This window comes from Thermobia domestica, chromosome 2 (genome assembly GCF_964235325.1).
Source record: "Thermobia domestica chromosome 2, izTheDome1.hap1.1, whole genome shotgun sequence".
NCBI classification, from domain to species: domain Eukaryota; kingdom Metazoa; phylum Arthropoda; class Insecta; order Zygentoma; family Lepismatidae; genus Thermobia; species Thermobia domestica.
Window position 1 is genome coordinate 106,706,711 of NC_137455.1, and position 13,159 is coordinate 106,719,869.

A 13,159-nucleotide genomic window follows, 5' to 3' on the forward strand; every position below is an offset into this window, starting at 1 on the left:
TATCTATATATCTATCTATCTATCTATCTATCTATCTATATATATATATATATATATATATATATATATATATATATATATATATATATATATATATATATATCCATATATTCGTGTATGTTCAAACTAAATACATTCATTAGAGAAGAGGTCAGGCTTCCAATTAATCACAGATCACTATTTTTTTTTTTTTTTACTTTTTCGGGAAGTGAAAATGAACTAATCAGAGTTCTTGAACAATAGAAAAAATTAAATTTCTATGACTTGCAGTTTAAAATGCAATTAAAGGTGCATAATATGATATAGAGAAATCAAGGGGGTCCTGCAAGCCACTGTAATTGTCCAGGGAAATAATTACTATTAAATTTCCCTGAAAACAGGAAAGAACCGAATATTTTAGAACAAAATATATTAGAGAGAAACACATGTTCAACACATATAGTACTTGATGATAAGTTATATTGACATAGTTCTTTTACGTTGTTTTCTCTAAATTTCTTAAATTGTGTTAAAATTACATTCTGATTGTTATCAATAATAATAATAATAATAATAATAATAATAATAATAATAATAATAATAATAATAATAATAATAATAATAATAATAATAATAATAATAATAATAATTCCAACTACGCGTTAAAAATATATCTTTTGAGTACTGAAGTTCCCTCCCGCAGTATCTCTGGTTTTTAACTTATAATTTTTTACCAACTGGCTATATTTAAAGCCTTAGTTACAAAATGTCAATTTCAGCAAAACACATAAACATTGGAATTCCCTTTATTTCCGAACGTATAACGATTATTAAAGATAAGAATAACAGAGGACAATATGAAAATACTTGTTTCAAAGAATGCGATTGAAGTAATTATTCCAAAACAAATACTTAGCAGCCAGCAGTTTCTTGGAGAAAATTGAAATAAAATAAGAGTAACTCTTTTAACATATAGTCTATTTTTTTTCATAACACTAAAATAATGAAACTGTTGTACAAAATGTTACAATAATGACAATAGATATTCAACATATCTATCTGTCTGATAATTTGACTAATGAAGTTTTCTTTAATATTATTATTATTATTTGAAAGAATCTTGTAAAATTCCATAAGGATTTTTGAAAAGATGTACAATACATGAAATAAACAATTTAGATTTAGGGAAAAAATTATCTATATGTGAATTTACATTGCTTAATATTCTTAATTATCTATATATTAATTTACATCATTATTTTACATTGCTTTCTTCAACTTTGGCAGGGACGGATCTAGCTCGGGGCCGGGGGGACCTAAGTCCCCAGTTTTTTCAATGACAAAAATAATTGAAGCTATTATTTATATATTTTTGAAAGTTTATAGTAAACTCATGATATCCTCTCATAGTCTGGGTTCGGGTTTCCCTCCTCCCAGTTTTCACCTTCTAGATCCGCCACTGAACTTTGGAAAGAGATTTTGTTAAAAATCACATACAGATTTATATACTAGATGTCCAAAATATGAAATAAAATTATATGTCAATAGAGATTAAGTATGTTTGTAGGTTAATGAGATAATAAATTCGTAATTTTAAGTTTTTTCAACAACTTCGGAGAGAAGTCTTGTTAAAATCCTACAAGGATTTACTGAAAAGATGTTCAATATATGAAGTAAAACAATACATGTGAATGCATATAGATAATTTATGTCTATGGATTAAGATAACATAGATAATTTATTTTCTTTACGTTGTTTCCTTTAGCATTGGAGTGTGTGTGTGAGAGAGAGAGAGAGAGAAAGAAAGTTCTTGTTAGAATCTGATGAAGATTTACAGAAAAGTTTCCAAATACATGAAGTACAACAATATACAATTAATACACAATGTAAAATATACAATTAATACACAATGTAATGTACAATATACAACGTACAATGTGCATAGATTAATGACATAATTAAATCTATTATTTTTATATTATTTTTCTTAACATTATTTGGAAGAGATCTTGATGAAATTCGGTGAAGATTTACTAAAAAGATGACTAAAAATTGGAACGAACAATATATGTCTACAGATAAATTATGTTTATAGATTAGTGACTTGCCTCCGTCCATTATTTTAAATTCTTTCTTGAACTCTTGCTTAATAAAATCTCAGAAATATTTATTGAAAAAATTTCTTATTAACCAAACAATATGCGCCTAGAGATTTACTATCTATAAATTAATGACTTAATAAATACATTACTTTACTATTTTTTTTTTTTAACTGTGCAACAAGGACACCTTCGACAAACTGAATATTATAAGACATGTGTGTCCCATAAGCTGTCTATCATGTGGTTCGGATTCCACGTTAATCAGTAGGTCCACGTCTCATATAACCTCGCTGCTGAAAGGGACGCTAAACTAAAAATCAACAACGACAAAAACAACCACTAGCTGTCTAATTTTATAATTGTTTCAAGATTGGAGGACTGATCATTAACAAAATCAGGTATGCAGATGATACGGTTATAATAGCTATAATAGAAGGAGGACTGCAGGAGATGTTTGACGAAATAGTTGACACTGGAAAACTATCTACAATGAAAATCAACATCGGAAAGTCAAAAGTCATGAGAATATCCCATGGAAACACGCCCTTACGGATCGGAGTAGAACAAAGAGAACTTGAAGAGGTCGATAATTCCAAGTATCTGGGAAGTATTTTGACGAGAGATGCTTACTGCACCAAGAGATAAGTCAAGAATCGTCACAGCTAAAGAAGCATTCAGCAAGAAAAGATCACTCTTAACTAGCAGGCTCAATATTGAACTTAAGAAGAAGTCGGTCAAGTGCTATATTTGAAACATTGGACTGTATGGTTGAGACACACTACGGAAATTAGAGAATAAATATTTAGAAAGCTTCGAAATGTGGTGTTCGGGGGAAATGAAGAAGATAAAATGGACACAGAGAGAGAAAGCAACAAAGGAAGATGTTTTAAAACGGATAGGACAGAAGAGGACACTTTTATTCAGTATCCTTCGTAGGAAGGCCAATTGGATTGGACATATCTTGCCAAGAAATTGTCTTCTTCACACCGCCATAGAAGGAAAGATGGAAGGGAAGCGAGGAGTAGGAAGAAGAAGAACACAGCTGATCGATGAGTTGAGAAATAGAAGAAAATATTGTCAAGCGGAAAATCGAGAAACGTGGAAGAAACATTTCCAGGCCTAAATCTAAAATTGAAAGAAGAAAATAACAGTCGTCCCAGGACCTGCCAAAAGGCAGAATACTTAATAATAATAATAATAATAATAATAATAATAATAATAATAATAATAATAATAATAATAATAATAATAATAATAATAATAATAATCTCCCGTTGTCAAGGTGCAGCAAGGGGTTGCGCAATTGAGAATATACAATTTCCACAATATTTTACAGAAATTGAATGACCCCCACCTACCTATGGGACCAATGACGACAAACCCCATACCAGGTGAACACTTTTCCTTTCATAATAATCTGACAGGTATGCTACTCCAAATACATCCATATTTCAAAAGGCGTATAAGAGTGAATAAAATATCACAACAAAACCTTGCCTGATGGAAAGATCTCGATTACATTTTTGAATTCAGGAAAGCTAACCGCATCAGGGTCTGCATTATGAGAAAAAATCACGTTGACTAGTGTTATTTTCTTTATCCTTGAAAAGAGATCTTACTAAAACCTTGTAAGGATTTGTTGAAAAGGTTTCGAAAATATAAAGTAAACAATATATTTATGTGTAATTTTCTTGAAATTTTGAAAAGGAACTAGATAGAATCTCATAACGATATGCAAACAAATGTTCCTAATATGTAAAGTAAACAATACGCATATACAGATAACTAATATAATTAATCTACTACTTTATATCAGTGGTTCTCAAACTTGTTGTTACCGCGACACACATTAAATATTAAAAAGTACTTTGTGGTCCACCTACTTTTATTCAAATACACATTGTCATTCTACGTAATGGTGGTATTTCAATTTTGTAAATCATAATTTTAATTTTTCCATATAAAGGTAACACAGAGCTCTCATTATTCTCAACGCAATGCCCTACCCCGTGACAGATTTTGACTCACCCATTCTCTTTCCATCCTAACCCAGCATCTCTACTGACTGTACAACAAGGCAGGGCTCTGAATAACCACTTACTCTTCACCTCATTAACAAACGCTTTCAATTTTCACTTCCTGAATGGTACTTACTTTACAACATATTTTTGTGCATCAAAATAAAATTTTTATAATTAAAAGGAAGAACTTCTCGCGACCTACCAAGAAATCGGCGCGCGACCCACACTTTGAGAAACACTGCTTTATATTATTTCTTTCAACTCTGGAAAGAGATCTTGTTAAAATTCAGTGAGAATTTATTGAAAAGATTTCCAAAATATGAATTAAAGAATATGTCTTTCTAGAACATTTTCAGGACCAACAGGGATTTCAAGAAAATCATAGACTTTTATGTTGGTGGCGCTAGTACCCTTTCTAATTGTCACAGGTACATGAACTATACCTCGTTGTAAAGCTTATGAAACACAGATTCCAACGAGCTAACTTTCGTGTCCCTCGTATCAAACAAGCAGTAGTAGTAATAGAAGAAGAAGAAGAAGATTTTTTTTTTAAAATGAAAAATATTTGTTTTTGGAAATTTGTGAAAGGCTGGCAATACTGTTACTGTTACTTGTCGTACGCAGGAAAAAAAAATATTTTCACGTGTACGCTAGACATTGGGTACAATCATGTAAAAATTGTACATCGTTGGAAAGTTTCATTCTTCCTGAAGAGATTGACACCTAAGTCATTTCTCTAGATTAATTAGGAGCTGAGCTACGGAGGGTTAAACTGTTGGCTCAGCTCCTGAGCTGTCGGTCCTGAAAACACCTTTTAACTTCAAAAGAGATCTTACAAGGTCTCACAAAATTTTACCGAAGACATTTTCAAAAATTGAAATAATATACTTCAATAGATTAATAACGTATATATATTAATGATGTAATATTCCACTGTTTTACATTATTCTCCTTTAGAAAGAGGTCTTGATTTAAAAAATATACCATAAAGATTTACTGGAAAGATTTCTAAAATATGTACTAAACATCATGCGCCTATAGATCAAGTAATTATTAACTAATAGGATAATAAATCTGATATTTTACATTATTTTCTTTCAATTTGAAAAAAAGATTTTGTTAAAATCCTACCGAAAATATTTCTAAAAAAATGAACTAAACAGTATGCAGTTAGAGATTAATTATATCAATAAATTAGCGACCTAATACATCCTTTACTTTGCATTATTTTCTTTGACTTTGGAATGAAATCTTGTTAATATATCATGAAGATTTATTGAAAATATTTCCAAAATATGACGTAAACAATAGTGTCATTTGTTTATTAGCAATATTGTTACCAAAAGTTGAAGATTGTCTTGTTAATATCCAATATGGATTTACTTAAAAATTTCCAAACAATATGTGTCTGTTCGATTAATATTATGTCATTATCTGATAAACGTATTGAATATGTACATCTTTATTGTAACGTTTTGTTCTTTGTTTTATTATTGATATTGGTAAAGATAGTTTAAGCTGCGTATTAAAAATTCACTCTTTTCTTCTGTAGTATTTTCCTCGAAGTATTGTCGATTCTTAACTGGTTCTCATACAATGAAACAATTGTTCCTTTAAGCTCCCACAGACTAACTGAATCATTCCGTGGAGATATCTGTCAAAGTAGGATAGGTTTATATATATATATATATATATATATATATATATATATATATATATATATATATATATATATATATATATATATATATATATATATATATATATATATATATATATATATAGATATAGATATATATATATATATAGATATAGATATAGATAGATAGATAGTGGCGGATTCAAGGGAGGCTATAGGGGCTATAGCCCCCTCTTGACGCTCAAGAATACGCTGGATAAAATGGGCTTCAATCATGCTTTACATTGGATAAAACGGCAAACTATGGTTTAGCGCCTCCCCGTGATCATATCCTGGATATGTAACTGTATATATATATAAGTAAATAAAGAGAGAGAGAGAGAGAGTTAATGATTCATATAGTTGAAAAAGGGTTAAGTAAATGGGAAAAGTTATCTTTTAATTAAAATAAATTCAGACCATGTGTATAATTCTACTGCATGTTTGACCTATAGGGAATTGATTGCCTTAATTAAATATTGAAGATATTTAAAATAAGTACTAAATATAATCTTTCAATATTTTATGATTAAAGAAAACAAGTTCCATGAAAGTATTGTAAGAATTTTGAAATTTAAGCTACAATAATTTTAATGTTGGTTACTTAGGTTTGTTCGATCCAATATTGTAAACCTAAACAATGAAGTGTTCAAACAGGAGACATAGTAGCTTAGCAATAGAACGCTCATCTCTCTGATGTGTGGGGTACGTAATTAGATTCCAGACCATGTAAATTTTTGGTAGACAACATCGGGCCGTGGGTCGTCTCAGGGGGTTTCCGTTCCCTCCTACATTCTCATTCCACCAATTGTTTTACAGTCATTCACTTTCATTAATCATCCTTGTAAGTCTCCTTTATCCTGTCTCTACATTTCACTTAATTTCAAGTGTTGAAAGACAACTAAGTAGATTAGAATAACTTTCTTGTTAATACTTATGGTTAGAATGTCGTAAAAGACTGAGAAGCAAAATTGTCTGTGGAATTTTGGCAAAGCGAAAACAGAGATGTGGTCCTTTAACTCCCGTTTTCTTAGAGGCGAAACAGTGTGTTGGAAGAGTTAATTTTGTGCGAGGTGATCATGGATCCATCAACTCGCACCAGATTGAAGAACTACTTTGAATATAGATCATCTACATAAATAGTAGTCCTGTCTGTTGAGAGTATAAATAATCGGACAAAATGTTGATCGAGTTAGTAGAGCAATTAAGGTAACAAGTGAATACCGTTACTAGATTATGTTTATTATATGTGTGAAGTTTATACTGAAACCTTTGTCAATGTTAGGATTTGAGCAAGAAGTGGCTGATGAGATTATAAGGAATATAAGCCATAAGTGGCTGTGTTTATTGTATAGTTTTCAATATTTAGTTGTGGTTTGCATTAGGTATGGAATGTTGGTATGTTAATAAGGTAGTTTAAGAAATTAGTTATGTAAATGATACAAAAGATAACGTTGTTGAAATGTAAATGTCCCTAAACGTTAATGGTTGGAAGACAGTACGTTAGTGTACCTGATAGATACATTAAAGGTTGACAGTAATCTGAGAGTAGTATCTACATTTATTGGTAATAACTAGTAATTCTTAGCTTGCTTCAATGAAAAAATAACCTAACACTGTCATTCATAACTTTAGTGTTTCATAAGACTCAAAACGAAACCAATCACTCAAGAATTTTAAGCTAATAATTTGAAAATATTAATGTATTCTGTAGTCCTGTTAAAAATATAACTGTATTCCTGGATATGAATTACTTTTAAATAGTTCTCAATGTCGAAAGAAAAAAATGTACCAACTAAACTTCATTTTGTTGCATGGAAACTTAGAATTGTATTGATGCAGTGTTAATTCGTTTTGTATTCTTCTGCATATATCTTTCAGTAAGCTATATGAAGTTTGACTCTGATCATGGCAACACTCATTAATTCGTCTTTGATGTTAGAACAAAAGAGATATAATCACCGGTAATGATAAATTGTCGAATGTGATTGGTCTAATCACTTGAAAACTGTTCCAAAAGTGCTTGTGATGTTCTTTTCGCCTTCTTATTGTTATTACTCATAAATTGTAATCAATTAGAATATAATCGCTGAAGGAAATTTCTCATAACGTTAAGAAAGATAAAAAAGTAACTGTGAAATATCTTAAGGTGACTTTTCTGTGGTTCAGCGCAAGAACGCTCGCCTCTGGTGTGAGGAGGTCGCTGATTCGATTCCAGGCCATTTGCGTTCGTGGTGAACAACATCATGCTCTTGGTTCCTCCGTTTCTTCTCACGTTCTGATCCCACAAATTGTTCGATAACCATTCACTTTAATTATCCTCCCTTTTAACCTAAAGGGGCATATTCATGGGGCGTTAAATTCAAGATTTTATTTTTAAAAAAATATCTTGTGGATAAAAGGAAGAAAATACATATGCCTTCCTTTAGCTGATTTTACTCTAAATCTATTTTCCCCTATTAGGATGGAAACTTTTGAAAGGTGTGTAGATGATATATGTCCTACAGAAGAGACTAAAACTACTATATTGCATATGCAGAAAAACTTTTGGAGAACAGAGTTTAATGACCGATGTGTAAAAGCGAAGGCAAGAAGAGAAGTCGAGTCTTTTTAAATTCCTCGGAATGTCTAGTATCTTCCAACATTTGTTAATGTATAGTCTTGTTTAAAAAGAAACTTGGCTACCCTCATTGCTTTAGAAGGCGATATTCTGACAACAGTACATAAGAAATTCTACTACTTTTGTCCTATTCTAAATAGATACCTCAATTGGCCAAAGAAAATCCACATTTGTTTAATTCAAATTGTAGATAAGAGTCTAGGGCTTGTCAAAGAGAGGTAGGTGGTCCATTTTTTAAAAACTAGACTGTACAAATTGGTTGAAATTTCTCGTATAGTTCCCTGAATGCTGTCAAGTTGCTAATATTTATTAATAATGGAGTACATAACATCGTATACATTATAATTCAGTACCACTTGGACAGTGATGTACAGGCTTCAATAACACATACACATAGATAGCTATAGTATTAAATCTGTTACGATTTTAGATTTTGTAAATGTACTTTTTTAGTCAGTTTGGTTTACCAAGAATTCCTTTATATCTTTATTCTATTTGTCCATGCGTCCGTCCGTCTGGGAGATACAAAATCTCAAGAACTATATGATGGATTATAATCAAGTTTGACCAGAATTTAAAAAGTCAAAACTTAAGAATCAGGTTCGTTGATGGAGGTGGTCCGCCCACTGGAAGTGGTAGAAATCAAGCATTTCCGGTTTTAACGTTGTTCATTATAGAGCAAAAACGGTAATAGATAGCGGGAAACAGTTTCATGTAATCGTTTAAGAGTACCAAGAATACTTTTCCTTCCTAATTCCCTACTAAAACCGGAAGTGATAGAAGTCCATTATAACTTCCGGTTTCGATATTGATCTACGTAGATTAAAAACGATGTAACAGCGAGAAGTGTTTTTTTTTTTTTTTTTTTTTTTTTTGAAGCGATTTAATGTATTAAGAATAGGTACCATATCCTAATACACTTTCCAAACTGGAAGTGGCAGAAATCAATTACTTCAAGTTTTAATATTGGTCGGTATTGAGTATAAACAGATAGCGAGAAGCAGTTTTCTGCAACCAATTAAGCGTCCCAAGAACATATTTCATTTCCAATCTAATCTCTCTACTAAAATAAGAAGTAGTAGAAATCACGACGACTACTTCCGGATTCCATATTAGTTAAAAAATATCTCGGTATACAAACCAAACTCCATCACGTGGTGTACTTATGGTACTATTTGTTTTAGGTTTTGTTAACATTCTTTTAAAAATGATGAAACCATTAAAATTAGTTCATAGCCAAAATTAGTTCATAGCCCTGATTATGTAGAAGCAGTTATTGTTTTGCTTTTTTACTAGTGCCACCTATGTAACAATTCTATTAAATATTTGAAGCCTGTACCTCGCTCTCCAAACTTGTCACTTTTCGTCTGGGTTATCTGTGCTAACATTCATGATCGCCGGCAGATTTATATTTTGCGGGGGAGAATATACATTTTTCAAGGAAATTAAAATTGCCATTCAACTCTTAAGGCTATAGTAGTTTACATTAAAGTGGTGTAACTGGTAGCTCTCGCGAAGAAATGTGCGGTCCTCCGCTAGCGTTGCCCATGAGGTGAGACAGAATTTTCATGCCCTGATACAAGATAAGATAGCGCATTTACGATACCTTTTCAAGCAGCAACGTTATTTTAGGTTTTTTGGTTGGGGGGAGGGGGTAAGTCTCTCCGATAAATACAAGTAGAGTTGCATGTTTTTGGTCACTATTATTAATATTATTATTATTATTATTATTATTATTATTATTATTATTATTATTATTATTATTATTATTATTATTACATTCTGTAAATTTCGTCTCATGGGCAATACATTTCTCCGTCTCCCTTTCTCTGACTTATTCCTGAATTTATTTCTTATGGTTGCTTATTCTTGAAAAACATCACTATGAACTTTTAATTTAATATTTACATGACAACGTATAGGCCTATTTCTGCGAAAATGAACAAAAAGGGTAACTATGTGAGATTGAAAGAGATTTCTTAACCAGAATCTTTTTTTTTCTGGTTATACAATAAGTGTTCTAAAATGCAAAACTTTGATTTTAGAATAACTTCTATTTGTGGAAAGTGAAAAATAAAACTAGGTCATCTGGACAGGGACGTTCATAGATGTGCAACGGCACAGACACTTACACTTTTTTTTAATGTGATTTCTCTATCCACTTTTTAAAATATATATATAAAGATTCCGCAAATGCCTATATTGACATAGCATGCACTAACAATATCACAAATGAAATGAGAAATAAGTGAATATCAGAGAGCATATTAAATGTGGAAGTTGTAACAAGATATTGACAGTGTGTACTGATATCGATGCGATGTTCAGAAATTCGTACAGAAAAGTCGGTTTAATTCTCTTTCTCTATTAATAGGTATTATAGGAACTGCAAAATTGACGAATTATTAGTAAAGATCACAAAAATAGATCTTTTTGTAACAGAGGGAGGAAAGAAATGTAGATGCAAAACTTCAACTATAATCTTCTCTCGCATCTATGACTAAAGAAGACGATTCTGCGAAGAAGAAATAAAAAGATTATCAACACAATTCTTTAGCTCAATCATTGAGAACTTAACCATGTATTCAGGGAAGGAGGGCACTGTGGCTCAGTGGTAGCGCGCTTACCTCTTGTGCGTGGAGTCCTGGTTCGGTTCGCGGCCACAAGAAGTTTGTGGTGGACAACATCGTGTTTGTGGGTTTTCTCGGGGTACTCCCGTTTACTCCCACATTCTCGATCCATCCACCAATTCTTCCATCATCATTCATTTGCCTTAATCATCGTTTCCCTTAACCTAAAGGGCATAATCATGGGACATTAAACTTAAGTATTTCATATCATTTCAGCCCTATATTCATAAAGAAGAAAGTCTACGTATAAAGTCAAATTGGAAAGTGTGAGGGAAATTATTTATACTATACAGTTCGTTAAATATTGACCAGAAAAAAAATATTAATGCACTATCTTCATACGAGTGTTGCCATAACGAATTGACCAATTTTTTGAACTTATTTTTCCTTTGGTGTAGAGATGTCGAAATTCTCAGTTTTCCAATTGACCATTTCATTTAGAAGCTCTTGACAAATAGACATTCAGAATACGTATATCCACTATTGCTGATATATACATTTATGTTAGGTTATTCCTTTATTTTTTCGAAACTTCAATGATTTTTTAAAGCGTACTTTTTACAATTCCAGCTTCATAGCACCAAAGTCGAGTCAATTTGACTATTTTTAATTTTTTAAAGATTAGTTAAATGAAATAGATGTTATTGTCAGTTGTTTTACACGTCCTAATAATATTGTTAATTCTTAGATATGCATATATAACGCTGATGTCAATACATTCATTCTGTTATTGACCGTAATTTCCAAATATATAATAACAGTGGGGAAAAAAATATTTGTCAATTTCTGATTGACAACACTACCGGGAAACCACACGCACACATACACACAAATAGATAATACGAATTTGCCTAATATTGACTAATTTTTTATTTTTTTTCCCAAAATGTTTTCTTTCTTCTTCACCGCCATCATTTTTCAACAGGTGAATGATGACGTCATCGGCAGCTGATGCTGGTCTGCTGTTTCTTCGCTGCTCATAGAATGAGGTGGTTGGTGGTAATGGTGATAAATACAAGGAGTGGATGTCCGCGTCTGGCAACAATGGCTGGCTGCATGGCACGAAACACGTGAAACACACACACACACACACTCATATACACATATGAAGGGAAAACATAATGCAGACAGAGCGAGCGAGGGGGGAAATTCTATCGATTCTTTGACATAGCTGCAGCATGACAATACGGTCTATAAAAAGTTGGTAAGGTTTTGGTACGGGTTTTACAAATAAGGGGTGCCATCATTACATAACATTAGCAGTGTTAAGTCACTTTTTTTAAAAAAAAAAAAAAAAAGAAACTTTTTTTCGCTGTTCTCATTGGTGCAGACAATTGGGCAGAGGCCGATTTGCGCACAAACACACACAAAAAAATAAATGACATTCATAACAACAAAATCAACACTGACGTCTGCATAAACAGGACACAATGGGAGTCAAGATTATTTTTATTGCTTTCTATAATAAAACGTTAGGACAGCTTATTATTTCCTTCGACTGACAAGATGAAATCACCTGCTGTGCGGGGGCATTGTGAAACAAATGCATGTACTTACCTGGCTCCCTGAGAGAGTGGGTTCCTCCACATCTAAACACTCGCGTGCAGTCCGAGACATGACGCCGCTAGTCCCCGACATTCATGGCGCCTTGTCTCATTCTCCAGCTGTCACACGCACTACAGCACGGTATGTCAAGTTGCCAGCCTTCCAGGATGTTTCTCCAGGGCCAGGTCTCCACTGTTTAAACGATACGTTGTGTTGACCCAGCCCAGGTCAGATTAGGTCACACATATATATAGACCGCGAGGGTTATCGCTCTTGATGATAACCGGGGCTTCACTATGGCTGTTAGGCCCAGGGGCGTAGTGATAGAAAACGTCGGTGAATATCGGCTTTATTCGGAGCAACTCGGGTTCTCACCATTCCTTGCTTTGACTCTACTCCGTGGAATATCGACCGCTTCCTCACTCTTTTCGAGGTCACAGTTCCCACCTGCTGCCTCAACAGAGTCTGAGGCTCGAACTACAGACTGGTTAGTGTTCCGTGTTCCACCCCCTCCCCGGATCACCTTTTCTATCCCTACCACGAGGGAGCACTCCATGCGATGGAGCGCCACAAAACAGTCTGCT

General features: G+C 32.7%; 1 protein-coding gene across 1 annotated transcript in view; it reads right to left on the reverse strand.

Annotated features, from left to right (window-relative positions):
• The window catches only part of Ca-beta (Calcium channel protein beta subunit), a 636,212-nt gene extending 623,333 nt beyond the window's left edge, over positions 1-12,879 (reverse strand). Inside the window, exon 1 of the mRNA XM_081744588.1 lies at positions 12,588-12,879. Within this exon, the coding sequence (XP_081600714.1) occupies positions 12,588-12,668 (81 nt within the window). The 5' untranslated portion in view covers positions 12,669-12,879. The remainder of the gene's footprint in view (positions 1-12,587) is intronic.
• Positions 12,880-13,159: the final 280 nt, after the last annotated feature.